We start from the raw sequence: 25,198 nt of genomic DNA on the forward strand, positions 1-25,198 counted from the left end.
ACTACCTACCTTTGTTTAGCTGCTCGAGTGGAACTACCTTAGGTCCTTATACCGTACCTATCAAATGCATGAGTTCCCTAATTAGTTGTTACTTCCTATAGATGCATAAATATACAAACTCTGAGTAGGTACAAGATTCATATCTAAACCATTATATGGACCCTAATAGCATTTCCCTCATATTGGACGATTTCTATTTTTGGAAAGTTTCCTAATTTGGAAAGTGTTTATTTTGTAAAGTTTCCTAATTTAACAGAAAATAATTATTCATAAGCATGCTTATTATCTTGACTACTATCTTACTATATCAATTTATAATTTATAATTATTCCTTATTATTATCAGCGTTATCATCCACATTATTATTTACCGCAATGATTATTATCATTAGTGTTATTATTCGTACTATTATTAGCATTATTATCATTATCATTATTATTATTATTATTATTATTATTATTATTATTATTATTATTGTTATTATTATTATTATTATTTTAAGCATTTCGTTTAACAATTTAGAACTTATCTTACCTTGTCTAATTTGGCTTAATACGGCTAAATTACGGTGTTTTGGATTTCCATTTACGTAATTAACTAAGTATAATTTTATATGACTAACCCTCAATTCTAATAATTATATTAAATTGGCTCCTGAATTTTAATATTCACGATACACTATAAAAATGGGCTAGTTATATTTTAAATTTATTTATTAAACACTTACTAAATTTTATACTATAGTTTGGCCCAAACTTCAATTGCTTCCCTTGTTATTTATTTATTTTTATTTATTACCATTTTTTTCGGTGGGACTTGGCCAACCATGTCTGACCATGGTTGCCAGACTCTCTGGTGACCCAATTCCTCAATTGGTTGGCCAAGAGGCCAACCGTGCTCTTTGTTCCATTGTCACCAGCACTTGCTGGTGACGTCCCTCCTTGATTTCTTTTTTTTGGTGCCGAAAGGCCAACCTTGAAATTCCTTCCTTTGTCGTCAGCGGCGGCGGCCCTACTTAACAGAAGAGAGCAGCGGCAACAGAAGAGTGCCGCTGCTCCTCCCTTCCCCTTCTTTTTTTTTTAACAGATTCAATCACCTATAATCTCCAGATTAAAATCAATACCCCTATTGCTATTAACCCAGATACGAACCTTATCAAAACATGTCCACAAAATTCCTAGAACAATTAATACAACTACTAAAATTAAAAGAGCAGTTTTCTTGCGTGAACTCGAGACTTACAGGTTTAGGTGCCTAGTCGTCGGATCGATTGACGGTGTCGCTTGTTTCTCCTTCTCTCCTCTCTGACGGCTCTTGCTCTAGGGAGGCAGACAATGAAAGGTAGGGAATAGGTTATTATTATTATTTTTTTCTTTGTTGTTTTGATAAGTATGCTAAACCCTAATAACCACCCACTAGTAGGTAGTTTAGATAGGAGTTTTAACTATGGTGAACTTTCACCCTATTTTATCTCATCTTACCCCTTAATTAACCATTTAAGCTAACTTGCAATTATTTTTGCTTTTACCCATAATAAATTACCATTTAATTAAATTGGGCAAGATAAGATGAGCCCAAAAATCGTGGGTTTTACATTCTAGCCCCCTTACAAAAAGTTTCGTGCTCAAAACTTATGTACCTTGATAAAAAAGATAGGGATGTCTATTTCGCATGTCTTCTTCTAACTCCTACATTGCCTCTCATGGTGTACAGTTCGTCCATTGCACCTTCACGTAGGGTATGGTCCTTTTCCTTGGAACTTAATTCTTATGATCCATGATTCTCAAAGGAACTTCCTCCACTGACAAGTTCTCTCTCACCTCGATGGGTTGTCCTCCAAAATATGGTTCAGGGTCAGATACATACTTCCTCTATCGGGAGACATGAAAAACATTATGCATCCTCGATAGAGCAGATGAAAGGATCAGTTGATATGCTAAAGGTCCCACTCTCTCCAGTATTTCGTAAGGTCGTACATACCTTGGATTTAACTTGCTACTTCTTCCAAATCTCATCACTCCCTTGGTGGGGGGATACTTTCAAATATACTTTTTCTCCCGTTTGAAATTCTAAAGGTCTTCTCTTTAAATCCGCCCAACTCTTATTTTGGACCTGAGCTACTTTTAGTCTTTCTCGAATAACCTTAATTTTCTCCAAAGTTCGTTCCACCAAATCGAGGCCAGTGATCAGCTTCTCACCTATTTCATCGCAATATAAGGGAAATTCACACTTTCGTCCATATAATGCCTCGAATGGTCCCATGCCGATCTCGCTATGATAGCTATTGTTATATGAGAATTCCATTAGTTTTACTAACCTATCCCAATTATCCGAGAAGTCTAGAACACAAGCTCTTAGCATGTCCTCCAGTGTCTGTAGGGTCCTTTCCAACTATCTATCCTTTTGGGGGTGGAAGGCGATACTTAATTTCAGATCAGTCCCCATAATATCTTGGTACGTAGGTCGATCAAAATCTAGACGTAAATTTACGATCCCAATTCGACACTACTTTCGCAATTCATTTTTAGACTAGATATCACATTCTCTCCCCCTTTAAAGGTTTCGTCCTCGAAACCTAAAAGACATAAACATTAAAATAAGTTAACAAAATTTTCAATGTTCTTGCAAAACATCTTGGGATTATTCTTATAATGTCTAAATTGGATTTCCTTATTTAATTCCATCAACCTTCTGCTGCGCACTCTTATTTTTCTCAATACATTCCATCTTCATATTTATATAGCTTAAATGAACATAATATCTCTCACAAATCCGGCGTTCTAAATATCAGCTTATAATGCTCTATAAATATCAACCTATAAAAAAGATACCAGAGACACTAACAGTACCATTTCTTCTTTTGTCACACATTTTATCACAACTTACTTATCCACTATCACAAAATAATCCTTATCTCGATATATGGGTTCCTGTCCACTGTATTTGTAATTGGTGATGGAAATCCCTTATTTCCCTCAAATTTCATATCTATCTCATTTCAAATTCCAAAGAGATCAATAATACCTCAAATAGCATCACTCCTATTTTCAGATCTTATAACCTAAGTTATTATACCACTAAATGCCATGGGAATCTTATTTCCTTTGGTCATTTTTTTTTCCTAGCTCAATTCAATTTTCAAAAATATTAATATCTCAAATATCATTTCACAAACTTTTTGATGATACAAAAATATAGAAAATTTTATACAAAAAATACCAAATTCTCATATAGGAAATTAATAACTTTATCATAACCTTGGTAAAGTATTATCTGTGCATAGAATTTCAAACTCACACAAGTTTAGAAAACTGAAAGTGTTTTGAAATACATAAGTCAACTAACTATACTTCTTTCAGCATTAGAATTTAGAGTACAAAGAGAATTTGTCAAGAATTATTGTTAAATTTTTTTATACGATAAGAATTTTTCTAAAGCTCTTTTTGAGATTGGATGAGTATATAAAAAAATATTTTGCACAGGATTATAGAATATAATTATTTAATGTATTTATTCTTTTTTTTCTTATAGATATATACATATATATTTAGAAACTATACTTACCAAGCAACTGCAAGGTAAAGGTACATATTTAAAAATTCTGATTAAAAACTATTTGTGCAAATAAAATTTTGGTTTCACCATTTACTCATTTTTAGGTAAAAAGTATGTAAAATTATATATTGTAAGGAATTTATGAATTTGTTTGCCTGATCATGATGTAATAATACTTGAACTAATAATATCAACTAGTTTAATAAATGTCTTAAGCATTAGATCTAATTATCATAAACCTCAAATAAGTCAACAAAATTTCAAGATCCAACATGTATTGCATATGTACTTTAATTCCTTGGTACTTTCAATTTCCTGCAAACAATACTTCAAATATATATAATATTTCCTACACATCCGACATCTTAAACTTAAAATGTACAATCAAAATCATATCCAATAAAAGAACATCATAAACAACTATAGTACCATTTCAACTTAAATCACATATGCAAATTTTCAAGCCTATTTATTCAGTCACAATTGATCATTTCCTAGTGTGTATTTCCTCTAAAGAGTAAATCGTAACCCAGACTCTATTATCACTAAATATTGTGGAAATCCCTTATTTCATAGCCTTCTATCCAACTTCATTCCAATTCCTAAAAACACTAATATTACAAACATTATTTAACATACTTCTAGATCACATAACCTAAATTTCGATAACATTAAAAATCACAAGAATCTCTATTGCCTTAATCTTTTTTTTTTCTCATTTCAATCCTCAAAATCCCTAATATCACAAGCAACATTTCACATACCTCCAAAGCATATAATCTAAGCTCTGATACCACTAAAAATGTCACGCCCTGAGCCCGCACGTGCCCGTCACATGACATCCGCCGTACTCCTAAGTCCCCACTCAGGAATACAAGGCTACATTAACTAATTAACTTTGATAGTACTAAATAATTTAACTAAATAAAGTGCGGTACGAATTACATATAAAAGGAAGTCTACGAATAATCAAGACGTTCGTACATTTATTCTCCAATAGAAACAACGGAAACAAAGGTAAATAAGACCAACAACTGGACGTAGCCAGCCTGCCAACTTCTATTCATCTAAGACTAATAAAAGTCATCCTCAGGGTCTTCTACGTAAATCAATTCATACTCTTCAGAATCTGCAAAAATGGTAAGAAGTGGGTTGAGCGACACATCGCTCAGTAGGTAATATTTACCCCTCTGTTGGACCATGCACTCTTAATTTTTACAAATACATATATATAGATAGAAATTAAATCCTTTGCATGTCGATCACATCCATAATTTTGAAAGTAACATCGTTTATAAAATGATCAGTAGTAACAAGTGGCAAGTAATTTAAAAGCATCTTATTGATAGTTGTACATGAGAAATCGTAAAGTCATAAATCATTTCGTCTCAAGTCACAAATCTCTTCATATCCATTCGTAAATCAACTCATATCAGTTCATAAGTCTCATTTCAAATCAGTTCATAAATCATTCCGTCAAATCAGCTCATAACAAGTACATGCAATGACCGACTACTGAGTACTCAGCCTGATTAGACCCCTTCTAGGTGGGCGACCAATAGATTTCATAACTATCGATTGATTTCATTTCATTCTTGGGTCTATCGGCCGGACTTTATACCAGGCTACCATGACCTTACCAATCGACCGGACTTTATACCAGGCTACCATAGCGATTAGACAGGACTATAGCCCCTACCGTCTATTCCATGACTGCTCTGAGCTTTACTTGTTAAAATTTATTTCATGTATCATATACATAAATCTTTGTTTTCATAAAAGATTCAGCTCATTTGTATATAAGAACATATCAAAACATTTCAAATAAGTCACATGGTCCATTTTGTATAGTAAATTATAACTTTCATAAATACACAAGTAAAGCATTTAATCAAACACTTTTCGAGTCAACACCACAATATAGGATTGAAAACAAGAATTTCATTTTTTGCACATTTGAAATCTCAGAAGTGTAATTACCACCTACCTTTGTTTAGCTGTTCGAGTGGAACTACCTTAGGTCCTTGTACCGTACCTATCAAATGCATGAGTTCCCTAATTAGTTATTACTTCCTATAGGTGCATAAATATACAAACTCTGAGTAAGTACAAGATTCATATCTAGACCATTATATGGACCCTAATAGCATTTCCCTCAAATTGGATGATTTCTATTTTTGGAAAGTTTCCTAATTTAACAGAAAATAATTATTCATAAGCATGCTTATTATCTTGACTACTATCTTACTATATCAATTTATAATTTATAATTATTTCTTATTATTATTATCGTTATTATTGGCATTATCATCCACATTATTATTTACCGCTATGATTATTATCATTAGTGTTATTATTCGTACTATTATTAGCATTATTATTATTATTATTAATATTTTAAGCATTTCATTTAACAATTTAGAACTTATCTTACCTTGTCTAATTTGGCTTAATACGGCTAAATTACGGTGTTTTGGATTTCCATTTGAGTATCTTACACGTAATTAACTAAGTATAATTTTACATGACTAACCCTCAATTCTAACAATTATATTAAATTGGCTCCTAACTTTTAATATTCACGATACACTATAAAAATGGGCTAGTAATATTTAAATTTTATTTATTAAACACTTACTAAATTTTATACTATAGTTTGGCCCAAACTTCAATTGCTTCCCTTGTTATTTATTTATTTTTATTTATTACCATTTTTTTTTCGGGTGGGACTTGGCCAACCATGTATGACCATGGTCGCCAGACTCTCTGGCGACCCAATTCCTCAATTGGTTGGCCAAGAGGGCAACCGTGTTCTTTGTTCCATTGTCGCCAGCAAGAGGGCAACCGTGCTCTTTGTTCCATTGTCGCCAGCACTTGCTGGCGACGTCCCTCCTTGATTTTTTTTTTTTTTTGGCCGAAAGGCCAACCTTGAAATTCCTTCCTTTGCTATCAGCGGCGGCGGCCCTACTTAACAAAAGAGAGCAGCGGCTCCTCCCTTCCCCTTCTTTTTTTTTTTAACAGATTCAATCACCCTATAATCTCCAGATTAAAATCAATCCCCCTATTGCTATTAACCCAGATACGAATCTTATCAAAACATGTCCACAAAATTCCTAGAACAATTAATACAATTACTAAACTTAAAAGAGCAGTTTTCTTGCGTGAACTCGAGACTTACGGGTTTAGGTGCCTAGTCGTCGGATCGATTGACGGTGTCGCCTGCTTCTCCTTCTCTCCTCTCTGACGGCTCTTGCTCTAGGGAGGCAGACAATGAAAGGTAGGAAATAGGTTATTATTATTATTATTTTCTTTGTTGTTTTGATAAGTATGCTAAACCCTAATAACCACCCACTAGTAGGTAGTTTAGATAGGAGTTTTAACTATGGTGAACTTTCACCCTATTTTATCTCATCTTACCCCTTAATTAACCATTTAAGCTAACTTGCAATTATTTTTGCTTTTACCCATAATAAATTACCATTTAATTAAATTGGGCAAAATAAAATGAGCCCAAAAATCATGGGTTTTACAGTATTTGAAGTGGTAATATTTTTGCTTTCAATTTGAGGGAACAAATTATTCTTATTAGAGTATTTTCTTCTTCAATGATTCTATATATACATGAAAAACAAGAAGCAAACACTAAGATTTTTTAGTTCATATGTTTGAAAAGACGGATAATTAGGTATAGACAAACAAGTTGCTCTAATAGGGCGCATTATTTTTTCCACATATCTGGTTGGGTGAAGACATATAGAAGTTAGCCTTGATGAAAAAAAGTTCTTCAATTATTATCATGCAAAATTTGCATGTTGCTTTATACTACATTTACCACAAATGTAATGTGAACTGTATGCGAGCCATCAAATAATAGTATAGCCCCATAATTGTAACCCTTTGAGGCATATTTGCTGTCAAATGAGACTTTGAGAAGTAATTTCTTCACACTTGTTGTAAAACTAAGTTTCTTTGGAATCACCTTGACCGTCAGACCAGGTGGAGCTCGTAACGAAGAGAAAAATGTAGCATTTGGTGGACCAACATTAGTCACAATTCTTTTGACTCTTTTTGCACCTTGGGATCTGTCAAGTTCGCCAATTGATATGGAAGGATAATTGACGTTGGAGATAAGTTCTTTGGCAGAGTTTCTTGGGCAGCAAAAATTTCTATTTGACATTGATCTTATAGCTTTTTCTTTATAGCCATAGTAACAAAGGAACCGCAAATAATCTTTGGTAGTGGTCTCAAATACTAAACCAGGATGAAGAGCTCCAAGAGGGCTGATTTCCCCAACCCCCATTTCATGAGGATTTCCATTGTAATTTGAAGTATTTGTGATTGGTTTTCCCAAGTTGTTAGATGTAGTAGCTGCAATAAGAAAAATAAGTTAAAACTTTTGTTGAGCTGATAAAGAAAAAGTTACAATTCACGGCATGTAGACCAAAGTGACAGCAAAAAATTCGAAGGTTTCTTCCGTTTTCACCCTAAAACCATGACATGATAACATTTTTCCTTTGTCACTATTTTTAGGCATAATGCTCAAATGCTTTTATATTCTAGTGCTTTATTAACATTATAAATTAACTTAACCAAACTAAGACGATATTATTTGAATAATTAAGTCAATATTCAAGACACAATGCAAACGCATGAACAAGATGACGGACGATTAAAATTTTCGTTGGAACCTCAAAATTGTTTATTAGTATTTTATATGTCTTTTCATAGAAGTGCATGAAACAATTTAAAGTACTCCAATATTGTGATAGACGATATTCCAAACCGATGGAATGCATAAACTAATTAAAACTAGTGTATTTTGTGTGGACAAATTTTGATCAATTTATTTTGCTAAACTTAGACACAATACATAAAGACCATGTATTATTTTATTTGTATTTGAAACTCTTTTTGGAGTGCATAATGCATCATATAAATTTTTATGTACAACAACGCAAAATGAGAAGAATATAAGAAACAAAAAATATTAATAAGTATCATTTTTTTCTATGTCAGTGTTATGTTTGTCCTCTTGCAACTTATTTTATTTATCTTTCTTCTGGACCAATGTTCCTCCCAAATATGGTACAAGTATTCAAAACAATGCATGATAATATTAATGGACGACTTTTTTTTTTTTGAGTCATTATACCTGTAGTCATCAGAGCAGATTTGATCATTGAATAGCTCCAATTTGGGTGAATAGATTTAACAAATGCCATAGCCCCAGTAACATGTGGACAAGCCATTGATGTTCCAGATCTTATGCCAAACGACGATGGCTTCATTCCAGGAAGAAGGTCACCGATATTACTTTTTGGAATCATTGCTGCTAAAATTGCCACCCCTGGAGCTACAATATCAGGCTACAAATATATGTTTTCAAATTTTAATGTTAGTTTAAAAATGAACCAATAGTGATGTTGAAATTAAATGCCTGAATCAAACTTAAATTTGTACTTTTATGTGTTATATAACCTTAAGAATGTCTTCTGTCAGTGATCCAGGACCTCTTGAAGAGAAATCTGCAATAATTGGAGCTGGCTTAAAATTTGGAACTTCAAATGTTGGAAGTATCGTTGCTGTTGGATTCCTGTTTTAGAGAAAATTACTTGTGACCATCCAAATTACTTGCAGAATGACTAGGTTCTAATTATGTGGTAAGCATGGTCATTCTTCTATTGAATGTTTCTCAAATGTAGATTGGGTAGGTCCTAGATTGATCAAGATCTATGAGTGGAATAGCGCTAATGAGACTTGATCTTTTCCTCCATTTTGTTTCTACCTTGACATCTTCTTCTTCTTTTTAATCCTTTTTTCTTCTATATTTTTCCACACTCTTAATTTTTATTGTAAGTACTAAATTGCGAAACTTTTCATCAAATTGACATCTTTGATATAAAATGCAATGCGATGTGTGGTGTATTGGCCCGTTGAGATGTTATTCATTCTTGAGGTACTACAATGCATACTTTACATAAAGAAGTTAAATGGCTCGTGTAACTCCTGTAATATATGTATTTTTCCTTTCCAGTGTTTACTTCCGAGTTTTACAATATATAGAGGAATTTTAAAAAGTTGATCATATATAGGTCCATCTTACAAATATTAAAAGAAGGTTAGTGTAAATGTGAGATCTTAACCCAGGACTTCTCGGTTTCATTCCCTTCTTACGTACCATCCAATCCATCCCTCTTCAATAAAATAATCATTGATAATAAGCAATACATATACTTTATCTACCTTGTGAATAAGCTATGATGATTTGTGAAGCAAGCCACTTACTATGAGTAAGTATCTAAAAGTTTTAATTACATGCCTTTGGGTAACCATGGGCATAAGTTGCAATTAAAAATAATGAGACAATAGGATAAAAACAAGAAAAAAATACTAAATTTAAAGATTAGTTAAATCTAATGTAATTACCAATTTAAATAATAAAATCAATGCTTAAAAAATGTTGCACGTAACAATGAAAACTAAAAGCATAAATGCTATATCAAGTAATTTTTTCTTTCAAAAATTATATTTACATTGAAAGAATAAACTTGCTTTCGTTTAATACTCTTCCACTTTTTCCCACCTTCTAATAAAAGTCAATTGACGTCATCATATAATTTGAATTTTGCTCATGGAAACTATTCATAGAATGCCATTCAAACAGAACTTAAATAAATGTTAGTAGTATACTATTTTAGAAAGAAGTATTTTCTAATTAATAAGAGATTACAATACGTAGTTGCACTACTTTTTTAATTAATAGTTAAAATATGTGTGCATGGGTCTATGTAGGTTTGGATTTTAAGTCTGAATTATTGAAAACAAAACTCTACTCTGATCCATAAAGAACTCTTAAAGGGTCTCTGTCTGGTTAGGTGTGATTAGTTTGAAAAAAATTAGATTAAGACTCATGGAAATAATGATGGGTCTAGTTTGGATTTGACCCACTATGTAACAGTTAAACTAAAATTATTGTACAAGTATATTGTTTATATAAATTGTGGAATACTTGTATAAATTTTAATCTTATTAAACTTGTGTGTCAATTTTCATTCCACAAAATAAATGGAGTCTTTTGGAATTTAACCAAAAAACATTTTATTCATAAAAGATGGACAAGTTATTCCAAAAGCATTTAGTTAAATGCATATTTTATTTTAAAAAAATATAGATTCAATTAAACAACGAATCCACACATCAAATTAAAAATGATAAACAAGTTGAAGATACTAAAACATGACGAAATTACATAAATTATGTTAAATAGTCAAAATGTTTACAAGGTGTAAGTTTTGATGTATACCTATATACTTAGCTATGTAGAGTTAAGATTATTGAGAAAAAATGAAATTGCAACTTATGATGAAGTAAAGAAGAAGGACCGGGAACGACTAGTTAATTGCTGGCAACTTGCATTAGCAATCGGCTGTAATACAAATATTGGTCTTAAAGAGATAAATTGACTGAATTTCAAAATTTTTTATCAATTACATTACTGGTAATGAATCAGCCAGTTTTTTTTTTTTTTTTTTTTTTTTCAGCAATGGTAGTTTTTGTATTGATAGACAAAAGGATATACACTTATATGAGCAAAAGCTCAAGTAGTACTATACAAGAGTGTTAGACACACTGAGAATTGATCCATTCCTCATTTTGAAATATGCCTAAGGCATAACCACTAATCAAATCACATCTGGAGTCTAATCTCCTATCTAAACAAAAGGAGCATTTCTGAAATAGAGCTCTTAAATTGAATCAGCCAGTTCACCTTAATCTATTTGGTTCTACGGTTTAATAAATAAATTGCCCAGCCTTTTTTGAATCTCCCCAAAATAGAACGATTTCCTAAGCTTTAGCAAGTTTGAGGACAAGAAAGCAAACTGATGGATGATTTAACCCACAGCCGGTCATTCTATTCGATTTAAATTTAAAAATGTATACTAGATAATTTTTTCTAACAGGGGAGAGGTGGAGGTGAAATTTAAGAAGTAAGAAAGGAATAGCCACTAAACAAAGCCTTCTCGGCAAAATTGAAAGCTACTCTTGAATTAAAATAAATGACTTCACATGGATTTAGAGAGGAAAGTGTTACTCTTACTTGGTTGAATTTAGATAGTTGAGAATTGGAGATCCTGACAGCTTCCCAACTTCTGTAAATGGAAATATGCCGGAATCAAGTAGTGAACTTCTTTTTTCCTCATCAATTAATATCAAACCCTTAGCTTTTGCATCTTCTACTACCAGCTTCTTGATCATCCTTGATATTGTTGGGTTATCATTCAAACAAATCACTATTTTTCCAGCAACTTTTATTCTATCTAACGACCCTGGAGCACAATTCCTGTACATGAAACAAAAGTGTTGTACGAGAAGTGCAGACATAGTTGCAATCCAGAAAAATTCAGGAGATACACTTTTACTATTATTCGTATATTAAACAATTACATGAGTTGGAAGAAGAGAAACAAACTTTTGCATGAATTCACACAAGTTTGGCTATGTAGAGATGGATTATCGGACCCGTAAACTCTTTCTTTGCTAAAAGAAACGGAGAAATGCAGATTTAATTCTAATATTTGGTCTGCCTGTGTATTATATTAGTCCCTAATGTTTCAATCAAGTCAAATGTGGTTTCTAAGTTTCTAAGTTTGGATAGATTTATGACAATTGATGAAAATTCAACAATTCATAACTTTCATAGTCGAATTTCCATTAGTTAGCAGTTTTAACTTTACACTTTTAGTCCCTAGTAGTTTTTAATCATTATAATCCCTTAAATTCCAAATATTGATGTTGAGGATTTTAGAATGAAATTATAATACTATATGCAAATTAAGTTGATCATTCAACAATAGGGACCAGTTTCGCATGCAGGCCAAATATTGGGGAGAAAAACAACATTCTCCCTAAAAGAAAAGTTGAATGGCTTTACAAGTAGTTAAATAACTGTATAATGTTTCTTCTATTCATTATACTAACAATTCCATTTTAGTTCATTAAGACAAAATGACAAGATAAACAAGTTCAAACGGAGGGAACCTTAATTGGTAGGGATAATTTGTCCATAAAAGTTAAGGGCTTAAATGCACCAAAAATTGCTTAATTAAAACAAAAATGAAAGCAAAAGAGTGTCAGGATAAGTTCTATTCTAGTTGTACAATTCCTAACGCAGCGTACAGGCTCATCAAACAGTCCCCACTCACACTAATTGTACTTGTTTTTCACACAGTTTTCAACCGCTGCTCTTCCAAAAAAGGAAAAAGAAAAAATTCAACAATGGTCTAATTCGAACTTTAGTTGTTCCTTCGCAATTTTGGGCTTATTTATGTTTAAGCATTTTAAGAAGTCAAGATTCATACAGGTTCAGATCCCCGTCTCTGCTTCTAAAGTTCCACCCATCCTCACTGGAAAATTTTTTTTTTTTTTTAAAAAAAGTCAACATGTCATGCGATGGACAAATAGAAAAGTTGTATTAGAAAACCAAGGATTACCTTGCATCTGATGGAGAGACAAAGCGAGCTGCAACATTTTCTCCAAATGCAAGAGGATAAGCTTTTGATGAGTTCAGAGGCGAGAAATTAATTGCAGTCCCCTATTTTACATTGTTTGGAACAACAAAGATAAAATTCTAGATTTTGTGAAAGCAGGCTCAATTGTAAATCTATAAGCATATAGTCATATATATACACAACATGTGTTGCAGCAGCCAAATACATTCACAGGCACAACCAATATAATTTAATTATGTCAAATTCCAATGTGATACTTTAGTCTAAACACGATGACAAATAACCAAATCTCATCTTAGTATTTCCAGACAGGAAATTAAACAGTATAAAACATAAACCTTTAAAATGAGTAAATCGCTAAACTCGGTGGAAGTCCAGCATTATATTCGAATATGGATGGACACCCATTAAGAGAGGTCTCAAGTGTTGAAACTAATTTAGAGAAGTGTTTAAATGCTGGATTGTAATAAATGTCATATGTGATGCATTAAATTGATAAGTTAGCAAAATCTAAGTGTACTAACAAGTGTCCTCAACACTGGCTAGAAAAATCCTTCAAATATAATTTGTAGCATATTGCATCCCATATTGCTTAGTTGTTAATATTCAAAGTAAACATGTAAACAAAAAGAAACACAGTAAACAAGTAATTAATAACTTCATTTAAGCATTTTGGACTTGTAATTTATATTCAAAAGTTGCTGAATAGGCCACAATGTCCCAGACATTAGATGCTTGATTTATGGCTCTAGTAAATAAACCAAAATTTCAGATTTTCCTGGACATTGTAGACTTGGGATATGAAATAACGAAGAAACCATTCCAGACTGGTAAGTATGACAAACATAACATTAAACACGAAGTGAATCATACTCCTAATTGATGTGGTAGTCTTTATTTGAACCTTAATCGAGTAGCTAAGAATGAGGTCTCAGGATTTAGAGATCCTACATCCTAATCCCTCTTCCCCCTTCTCGCAGTTTAAATTCCATCCCTTCCCTATTAGGAAAAAAGAAAAGACAGCACAAATTTCTTAATTTATATATACCTGATAGGATCTTTTGTTTCCAAGAATCACAATGGACTGCAAATCACGGTCGACAGTAGATGCTGCCACAGTGAACAGCCATGGAGCTGAATTAACAACGGTATAAGGTTCAGGCCCTTCATTTCCAGCTGAGCATATGACCATTGCTCCTTTCTCTGCAGCATGGAAAGCTCCAATGGCTATTGGATCACTCAGAAAATCAGGCTGAAAAACTGAACTCTGACCGATCGAAATTGATATGATGTCCACCCCATCACTGAGGGCATCTTCGATTGCTTTGAGGATGGTGGAACCGCTACAACCATCTGTTGAGCAGGCCTTGTATGCAGCTATTCTAGCCGAGGGTACTCCACCCTTTGCTTTGCCCCTTGCAAGGCCATAATAACTGGCATTAGCAACTGCTGCTCCAGCTACTATTGATGCAGTGTGAGTCCCGTGGCCTACTGCATCTCTTGGTGAGCCTTGACGCTTATTTGGTTTATTACCAAGAGGTTTGGTAGAAAGATCAAAATCGTCATAGAATCTGGCGCCTATTATTTTCCTAAAACATGTGTGATGACCAGAAGTTAGATTACAAGAAGGATATGACCCTATAGTGAATTGCACCTTCAACACCAATTAGATCCCAAATTCAGGGGTAAAAAAGCCAGGTAGAATTGGTTTTATCACTTGCTATAAGCCTCTATCCAATATTCTTGCAAAGTTTTTAAATATTCACATAACCCTTTGTAGTTCTATATAAAGTGAAAATTTGATGGAAATAGTCTCCAAAACAGCATTAATTAAAATGCTCGTATTACCCTGATGTAAGCGCTAATTTAAGACCTCCCACTTAAAAAAAAAAAAAGAGAAAAATACACTTAATTAAATGGAAGTTTAATTACCTCTTTGTTTCAAAGCATAGGGGGATTCAATCGGAGAATATGTGGATAAATATAAAATTACAAATGTGTTAAGTGAATATTTATTTAAAATGAAAGATGAATTTAGTGGATATTTTAATGTCATCACACGCACTTTTGGAGCATGTCTCGATCAATCACCATAACCAGAGATGCTTTCCATCTATTTTCTATTTTACATAAAATCATAGCGAGATTATGTGAATATTTTAAAACATCAAAGAGCCATGTGGTATTATACAAAAATAAGGGAGTAATGAGTCATTTACAGTGCTATTTTGTCTTTAGTCTTGTAAATTTGGTTCTAAATTCTCATGCTACAGCCAGGAACAGTAACTTTCACTCCCCCCTTAAGATTTGACTAAAGTCTATACTCATACTGTACGTTTAAATATAAGGCATATTATCTAATTTTAATTGTTTTGGCTATATATATACATATGTATGTATGTACATATTTGAATGAAGAAAATAAGAATGCAATCCTTTTGTCAAGTTATATAAACTAAAAGGATGATGAAATTACTTTGCCGAATACAGAGTTTAGTAATACTTTCTAAGCTTGGCAACTGGGGATGGAAAGGGTGTGGGGAGGGGAGGATGGGTAAAATAAAATAAAATTTAATAACACTTTGTGTTTACAAAAGTTTACTGACTTTATGTATTGTTGTTACTCGCATCAAAGTCTGATGAGAAGAAGAAACGAAAAAGAGTAGAGAAAAATTAAGTCCAACATGGACAAGAAAATTTTCTAAGGATTCTGTTAAAGAAAATATTTTCTTATTTTCTATCAATGTCATTATTTGTATAATCTCATTAAAGTTTAATAGAAAGGAAAAAGAAGATAAAAGTGCACATTAAACTAAAAATGAATAAGGTGAATTTTTATGAAAAATAAATAAAAAATATTTTTCTTTTTATCAATTTAATACATGTGTACAACAAGATTGTTGATCATGGTATATACTTTTGATGGAAAGTAATAACAAGAAGATGCATTCAATTCTCAGCCACACATTCCAGTGTGCGGTTATGTCTTTCCTTCTTTATTTGTTTATTTTATTAGGTAGATAAAGATTATAGCTTTACTCCTTATTGACAGAAAACGTGTCAGTAGAATTTAATTAATTTGATCAACACATAATATCGGGATTTATATTCTTTGCAACATACTGGAACACAATATAACCTTGAATAAAGATTGGCAAAAGCTACACTTCATGCTTTTCCCTGAAAAAAGCCATCCAAAATCACTTGAGTGCAAAAGTTTGCCTTATTTTTCAACTGGGGAGAGGGCTAACTAGCATAAACTTAACCATATTGGGGGAAAATGAAAATTATCCTACTTAGGTTTTGTGCTTTTGACCACCTAAAACCAAAGTGAAAAGTTCAAAATGTAGTGGACAATTTTAAAATTGGGGATCTAATTGGCAACACTGCTGATAGTTTAGGGGCTATTGCAATTATTTACCCATGGACCAAAAAGGGAAAATAAAATAATGAACCAAAATTTTGAATGCAAAACCAGCCTTACTTTTGGGAAAGAAGATCACTACCTATTACAGTTGGACTTCTTAAAATTAGGTCCTTCCATGCATTCTCCTTTCCACCTTGACGGGATCTTGCCAACACCCCTGTCACTGAAACTGGGCAACTCTGGCCATATACCTGAAATTACACAATCAGACAGAAAGATTCATTTCCAGGATAAAGATTTTACACAAATTATGTCGACAATATACAAATTGATATAAATTTTGTAGTTTCGTTTTGAGGATATATATGACCTAATTTTTCTCCTTTTACTTCTTAACAAAGTAAACAAAAGTACATCTAGATTGTGTATTTTACAGAGTTACCAATTTCAAACAAAATTTTATCTAACAAACAGTAAAAATAAGTTACATGTCAAAAATAAATTTTTTTGGTCCGAAACATAATGTTGGAGCACTCTCTACCTCAAAAGGTTACCATAAATTGGGGGAAACATGTAAATAGACAAAAAAAAAAAAAAAAATTCCACAAAAAGAAAGGAGTATACGTACCACATACTACTATTTGTCTGTTCAAATTTTGGAAACTTGCATTTGGATGGGAATATGTCATTTTCTGGAAGAAAAATAGTGCATTTCTATCTTACACCTCAGTTCATTAAGTGCATGCCTTTCATGCCAAAATCCAAATTTAACATAAAATTTGCCGATTTTATCATTTTGAATGTGACCGAGTAAAAGCATAAATTAAAAATATAAAGGACCAGTGGTGCAACTCTTAAAAATACCGAAATGATAATCAACATGAATGTCATTCAACTTATAACAAAATTATGTTAACCATTGATTGCATCTTTTCGTTTTCTTTAAATTTTTTTTAGTAGGGGAGGAGTTGGAATTCGGAAGCGGTGAGGGGTAGGGAAGTTAGAATTTAGGATGTCACATGACTCACATCCTAGGGAATATGATTGCAATCGTGCAATGTTTTGTAGCCTATCCCTGTAATTTGGACTGTATTTGAGCTACATAAAAGCATCATATAAATTAAAAAATAAACCCAAAGCCCAAGACTTGTGGTCTACTTTTCCTCTTCTAATTAATAAAGAGTCTAAACTAAACCAACTTTCCTTCTAACTGTTTCGCAGTTTTGTAAACACCTCACAATTGTCTTAGTGTACAATTTTTCAAGGGGCCATCGTCATACAAATCCTGTACTTCATTTCCTTTAATTTTGAAAATTAAAAGCTTCATAGTAACGAGTTAGAGGTTAATTTCGATCAAGGTTTTTCTTTTCTTCCTTTTTTTCAAGTTTTTACCATTTTAAAAGCTTCATTTTCTCTTTCTGATTTCAGACGAGCTAAATACAAGGCAAAAAGTTGTCATCAGGCATGAAGATGCATGATTTTAGAATGAAGAAATGGATATATATACCTGTGTCTATGACTCCAACAATAATATCACTTGATATCTGATCAAGATGATAGTTCAATCTGATTTTGGACTGTTGTTCCAAGAAATCCCAAGAACGTGTCGTATGGAGTTTTAGAACGGGATCAGGAAATACGCTTACCACCTTTGAGTGAGCTGTTTTTCAATTAGTCATTAGATAATAACCATGCAAGTATAATACTATGGTAGATTATAACCAAATTTCACAAGAAGAAAGTATAAATAAAATAATAAATAAGTAAATGAAAAATATCTTATTAATAAAATTGAGGCTGGCATGTCCTCCTCATCTACAGGATTTGCTAGAAAAAAAGAAGGTTAGTTTTGCAAAATATTGCCTAAAATAGAAAAAGGATTAACTGCCAAAATAATATCACAAACATGACAAAACTGATAATCATCCCTTTTCAATAGAAAAACTGTAATTAACTCCTGGTTTATTAAATTCCCTTCCTCGTAATTGACTAAATATCCTTCATCACGTCATGATAAACTGCACTAAGCATCTTCTTGGCCTTTAATGCTAGTATAACATTTACCGGGCAACTCCATAAACACCATGGGATTCATTATCACGAGCACTGTAAGGCATATTTATGCACGCACTCTCAAGAACAAAATTTGGATATAATATGATAGTGGGAAACTTATGGGTGTGAATAAAAATATCGGTAACTACTTAATTAGAAAATTATTACCCGAAATAACCACTCACCCTTTGTCAGAGTACTAGTAGTTACTACTTACGAGTGACAAGTGGTGAATGATGGTGAAAGTTTTAACTCTTTGATCCGTTAAAGATAATTCAGTTAGTGGTTTACCAAACTAAGCTTTTTTGTGGTTAATTATTATACTCAGTCGGGTAATCTGATCTCATACTTTATCTAAAATTTCCAACAAATAGTTCAAATTTTCGACTTTCCTGAGGCGCTTGAAGAAAAGGTTACCAAGAAAGGAAAAGCCGGTGGACAAGTTGTAAAGCTCAAAATCGTGTAATTTCTTGTCTTCTATTATTTCAGCGATATCATTATTTATACGCCTCTTTTCCGGGGATGGGGCAGGAAAGGAGAGAGGGCAAAAAATACCCGACAATATAGAAGCTTCATCCTCGGTAAGCATTGCTGAAAATCCACTAAAAGAGTGTTGATATGAGTGTTGTATAGAAAGTCTGTCCCTCTCTTCTCTATAGAAAAGTATGTATGTAAAATTATGTACAGTTGATAACAACTTTCGAGTGAGATAAAAGCATAATTGGATTTAATTTTCGCCATTGTATGAGATCAAGAATAGTAAGCAACAAGAAGGATGAATATTGGAAGATTACCTTGGAATAATGGAGGACAACAATTGCAAATGGGACAACTTTGCTGCATCCGAATCCAATTTATTGTAATTTGAAGAACTCCCCATATAGACCACGTACGGCTGCCAAAAGAATAAGTTTTATGAAACGAGTCTCAAAAGCTGAGGTTTGAGGCCCTTAGGTCCAACAAAAATGTGCATTGAATTTGAACAATTCGGATTTATTTTACAATTGAAACGAGTTAGTAAGCTTCCAAACAAAATTGGTATTCATGATTAAATCAAAGCCATGCAAATGGAATTTGTGTTGTGGAACATAGCCATCAAATGTCAAGAATACGTTAATGCACACTGACCTGGGGTCTGGGATTTGATGCTGCAGAGAAGGTGAAGATGACAAGAGCTGTAGACAAAATATGGACGAATTGCAAGAGAGAAGCCATGGTGCCTTTTGTGCAATAGTCGTGCAAATTGACTACTGAGCAGTATAGGCAAAGTCTCAAATGAATGAGAATACTAACAACTCAGTCACCTTTATATGGGTAATTAGTTAATGATTGAAATGGGTAATTAGCTGGCAAGTCCTTTTGCAAATTCAGCTTGTAAGTTCAGAGAGTACATTTTCGAAACTTGGTATAAGGGATCATGGCGGAGATGGGATCCTAAACCTAAGGGAATCGAACTCCGATGTCACAAGAGTTGTAGTAATAGCAGAATTTAAAATCAATAAACATGTCTATCTTAAAAATTCATTTTTCTCTGCTAAATATGCTTTAAAATCTAAATCATGCTTAAAATTTAATTTTGAATAGGTCTAAAACTCTTAAAATTCAAAGGTGATTTAATATCTATGTTAAAATTCAAAGGTAAACATAGATTTTTAAATCTAAATCGTGCTTAAAATTTAATTTTGAATAGGTCTAAAACTCTTAAAATTCAAAGGTGATTTAATATCTATGTTAAGCACGATTTAGATTTTAAAATCTATGTTTACCTTTGGTAGGTCTAACACTCTTTGAAAAGAGCAATGATTATTAACTTCCAATTATTTAGAGGGACAATGTAAGATAGGGAAAAAAAAACTCTAAAAACTTTAGAGGGGACAAATAAGAAACAATTTTGAAATCTTCTAAACTTTGTAAACTTAAAACATAATTTTCTCAAAATTAATTGCGGCCCCTCAGCTACATGTGGTTCCGCCATTGCAAGGGATTGATTTCGTACCCTTGTATTTAAAATTTACACAATCCATACATTTACGCACAATCGATATTAAGTAGATCACGCAAGGCGTGAATTTTAGTACAACAGAATGTGTAATTTTATTAGTTTCTCTTTTAATTTAAAATTTGTTGCTATTGAAATTGTGCTATAAAAGTCATATAAGTCCGTTAGCAAGCAACGAAATGTAGAATAGCTGTTTTTTTTAACCCTCATATATATCCCTTTCTCCACCCTTCTTATTTTCAACTGTTAGATTCAGTATTTAAATCCTGAACCTGATAGTAAAAAGAACTCTAAGAACTCTCTTATGGTCACTAAAGTTAGATAAAATACAAAGCACCTAATTAAAAATGTTAACACCAACTCATCTTAAAAAAAATACAGAACAGCTAATTAAAAATGTTGAAACACGTTTTCAGTGTCTTAAAGCATATGTCTTGGCAACTTTTATTTGCCTTTGCCTTTGCCTTTGCTTCATGTACAAGGAAACCTTTATTGCAATTCTAATGTTGTCGGTGCTCACTATTTTGATAAAGTTTAGTTTACAATAATTAGTTAACCTTCCAATCATTTGCCAATTATAAAAGAACACAAAGTATAAAGAGGGTTGTAAAATATTCTATCTATTAGCATCAATTCAACAAAAATCTTGCTTTAGTTTTTTAAAACAAAGATAATCTTCTCCCTGCTGACTAAATGTGGATCCGCTTACGCCTACTGGTGTGGATTACAACTCAAAAGTTTTATGCATATATCCAGATTAAACAGGCAGAACTTACTTTCGCAGTACAGATTAAGTACAAGAAAAGTAATCCATGGAAAATAATAATAATCTCCCTGAGCTGCCCATTGCTTTCGAAACATTTGGGACACCTTCTCTTGCTTTTCATGATTCTAATTAAAAATAGCTTTTTATACATTTTTAGAATAGAAAGAACGTTCGTGTAGAAACTTGAGGGGAGCATATTGTATAAACAAATACTTGTCAATGTTGTTATAATTTAAGGGATGCACATATAATTAGAAAGAAACATATTAATAATTAGATTAATTTCATGGATTACAAGAGATCGAGGTACTCGTAATCATGACAGACCCATAACAGAAAGTAGTATGTCGTTTATACTTCTCTTTTTCTGGCCCAAGTAGTAAGTCATCTGGAAATTTAACTGGATAGTCTTGAGAGCTAGTTTTGAAGGTTCAAGATATATCTATATATGTACGGTTTTTACTAGTTGTGAGAACACTGTAATTTTACGAGGAATTCTACTTTAGTTTTAAGCTAATTCCTTTTTCCTTTCCTTTATGCTATGTTCACAAGGGATTAAGTGCGCAACGGATCTTCTGTCCCACATCCTGTGCCACTCTCTGTCTCACTTTTTATTATATTGCTATTTCTCCTTCACAAACATCATATTTTAATTCCTTTTTATTTCCTTATGATCCAATAACTATTAATTGAATAAAAAATAAATACAACAGTTTCAAAAAACTAATATATAATAGAAAATTAAAAAATACAGCAGAAAATTCATAAAAAATCTCATTTTTTATGCATTTTGATTTTTTGAGTTTGTTAAATTTTGTGTATTACTCAATTAATAGTTATTGGATCATAAGAAAATAAAAAGGAATTAAAACTTGATATTTGTGAAGGAGAAATAGCAATATAATAAAAAGTGGGACAGAGAGTGGCACAGGATGTGGGACAGAAGATCCGTTGCGGATTAAGTGTTACTATTGCAAGAGCAACTGTCTATGGCCCACATTGGCCAAATGATCTTGATTCCATATAGATTGTCGATTAAAAATTAAATGAACGGTTCAAATTGAATCGAAATTATTTGGCCAATCTGCATCGTTAATCTCATGCTCGGCTTGCTAATTCAACCGCGTAGAGCCTGTATTTGTTCACGCGTTCTTGAAGGCAGAAGTCATAGAGTACTTTTAATTATTGCCTTGACCTCCAAATGTTAAGCCGGCAGGTAACTTATTTTGTTTTTCATTTATTTTATTTTATTTTACTTCTTTTAATTTTGTTAGGGGGCCTAGAGTAACTTATTCATTTGTCATGATGAACCACTGATATGTGTTGTAGCGTAGTAAGCTTTACCCATGGCCTTGATCCACCTCGGCAAGTATACGGAGGCTCTCGTTAGAGATTGTAGTAAATATCCTTAAATTATGGATAGCGATTGCAATGCAATTTGTACCAAGTAATATATAAATATAAGTCACCGAACTCAAACAGGACCAGCCAGGTAATTTGTCCAACCAGTAACTCGTACTTGGATCCTTGAACTCACTAGCTGAAAAATGAAAATCACAAGCGAACAAATCAATGAAATGGTAAAAATAGATAGCACGGGTTGTTGGGCCTTTTTTTAAAAATTTTTGTTTTTCTAACAGGAATGAATGGGGTTTAAGAAATATGTAGGGGAAGGTGAATTAGACCTCAAAATCTTTACTTTATGAAATTCTCTACCTCAAACACTAGACTAAGGATCTTTTGGTTCAATTAATATTTCTTTATTTTTTTATTTTTTTAAGTTGTACAAAATTAATAGTCTATTACCAAACCAATTAGAAAACAAATCCAAGGTCCCTTTCCTATTAGAAATTGGAAGAAGCTATGCACATGCATACTGATGTCAAATGTTAAATGTTACTACCCAAAAAAAAAAAAAAAAGTGTTAATTGATGACTTGTCGATACTGAAAGGTCCATCAATCGCGGAAACCTTGGAAACCTGCACATAAGACCAAAAAAGGAGGGAATGGGAAGCAGCCCAAGGCCACCTGATGTTTAAGTTAAAAAGAGTTCTAAGGAAAGGGAAGGAGGCTGAGGCTGGCCACCCCTATGCTTAATTTTATAGAGCGTAAACAAGTTATCGCAAAGAAAGAACCAGAAAATTCACTTTGAGTGATCGAATTTTAATATATTTAAACTTAAATGTATAACACAAAATATTTTTGTATTTTGCGGAGACAAAAGTCTAAACTTATAAGGGTAGATTCCACTTTGCACTCTAACTTTATTCAAATTCGGATTTTGATCTTTAAACTTCAAATAGGACATTTTAGTTCTTAAAATATAAAGTTTGTTCTATTTAAGTAAATTATGACCCACTTTAGCCCATAAAACATAACTTATGTTCCACTTTAGTCTTTAAAGTTTAAATCGGTCACATTATAATTGATATTATACTTTGAGGACTAAAGTTTGACATATTTTGTTTAAGCCGGACAAATATTATAAATTTAGGGACTAAAATGTCTAATTTGAAGTTTAGGAATCAAAGTGAGAAATTGGCTATAATTGAATGATACAAAATGAAATTAACTCAACTTGTAAAGAACATTTTTAAAAATTTTCACTTTTCTAAGAGAGGAAAACATAATTTTTGTAAAACTTGGGGGGCGGTGGTCCGTCCTCCCCTCCAGTTCTGTCCATGGTTTCTTGTCCAGGTACCTATTGGTTATAGAGGTGGTTTAAAGTAAATATTTGTCATAGTTTTTCACTCTACAACGTTAGCGTTCGCTCAATAATCGTCTAGCATTTGAACGAGTTTCTGCCACCAGGAATAAAATTTTACTGTCTACTACTAAAAAAAATTGTCATTGATGTTCTTTGTTCCGTTGATTTCTAGTGTAATGGGCCTTTGACCCTCCAAGAACCAAAAAAAAAAAAAAAAAAGCATTTCCATTTTCATTATTTCATAACATTTCACTTCCTATTTTGCCGTCAATTGCTAGCTGATTTTTTTTTTTTTTTGGGTGAGCTCTTTAGCAAATGATAGATACATTGCGTGCTTCATGGTTATTTGTATCACAGCCTCCAAACTAAAGTTTGCTCGGATTTACTTTATACCAACAAAAAGCAAAGGAACATTAAATCTTGTTTAGCACTAAAGTAATGTACCATTCATCTTTACAGGGTAACAAAAAAAAAAAGTAAGAAGTTTTGCAGTGCTTTAGTCCTTTGTTTTGGGGGTTCTTAATTCCATAGTAGCCGGAGGAGGAATACTCTTTGCCCAGTGTTCTGGTCGTTAAAGGTTATGGAATTAAGGACATCTTTTTTTTTTTCATCAATGAATGGACTTCTTTTGTAGAGCTCTAGCGAGATAAGTTGATACACGCTGTAGAGGATATGGGGCAGGGACGGTCATCAAAAGGATCATTCCTGAATGGTTCCCTCACAAACTCTAATAAGAGGCCCTCATGCATCCACGTTGATAGAGATAAAATGCTCCCGTTTTACTTAGTGAGCATGAAACAAAAATTTTTTAAAAAAAACTTGCCTTAGCCTAATAGATTCCGCTACCGTCAAAACTCCGTTCCAAAAAAAATCCCGCCCAAATTGATTGGGCATGACTGTCCATTAAAACTCAAAACCTAATACTCTCCCTTCAAAAAACAATCTCTTCCTTTCCATCCAAAAATTGTCAATATAACTCCATAACCGGGCAAATATCATTCTAGAACAAGAAAGTTGCAGACGAGGAGTGCCAAAGAAGAGCCATGAAAATGTACTATCACCCATCAATCATTACATTGAGGAGAAGGAAGAACTACTTGCTGAAAGAAAAGGTGTTGGAGATCTGATAGTAGAAGGTGGTGGGATCTGAGGTAGAGAAACACCCAATTGCATCCACATAAACCCTTCAGGTAACAATGCTGCAAACCAATGACTTAATTTCCATTTTTTGGTGAATGG

The 25,198-nt window shown here is 32.7% G+C and overlaps 1 protein-coding gene across 1 annotated transcript; it reads right to left on the minus strand.

Annotated features, from left to right (window-relative positions):
• Positions 1 to 7,321: 7,321 nt before the first annotated feature.
• LOC113727357 (CO(2)-response secreted protease-like) lies at positions 7,322 to 19,765 on the minus strand. Its single transcript, XM_027251481.2, has 11 exons — positions 19,615 to 19,765; positions 19,281 to 19,381; positions 19,042 to 19,139; positions 17,939 to 18,091; positions 16,571 to 16,682; positions 14,113 to 14,653; positions 13,047 to 13,147; positions 11,654 to 11,896; positions 9,034 to 9,148; positions 8,708 to 8,921; positions 7,322 to 7,923 (listed from the first exon to the last, which is right to left on the minus strand). Exons 1-11 carry the CDS (start codon positions 19,699 to 19,701, stop codon positions 7,373 to 7,375), a joined length of 2,316 nt encoding a protein of 771 aa, XP_027107282.1. The 5' UTR covers positions 19,702 to 19,765; the 3' UTR covers positions 7,322 to 7,372.
• Between the last annotated feature and the right edge of the window lie 5,433 nt (positions 19,766 to 25,198).

This window comes from Coffea arabica, chromosome 2c (genome assembly GCF_036785885.1).
Source record: "Coffea arabica cultivar ET-39 chromosome 2c, Coffea Arabica ET-39 HiFi, whole genome shotgun sequence".
NCBI classification, from domain to species: domain Eukaryota; kingdom Viridiplantae; phylum Streptophyta; class Magnoliopsida; order Gentianales; family Rubiaceae; genus Coffea; species Coffea arabica.

Bases quoted from the DNA above. Each gene is read 5' to 3' on its own strand.
- LOC113727357 (XM_027251481.2), bottom strand. From the start codon at position 19,701: ATGGCTTCTCTCTTGCAATTCGTCCATATTTTGTCTACAGCTCTTGTC. The intron at 13,148-14,112 runs GTATATATAAAT...AATGTAAAATAG, and splicing joins GAAACAAAAGATCCTATCAG to GGGACTGCAATTAATTTCTC. The intron at 8,922-9,033 runs GTTATATAACAC...ATATATTTGTAG, and splicing joins TGACAGAAGACATTCTTAAG to CCTGATATTGTAGCTCCAGG.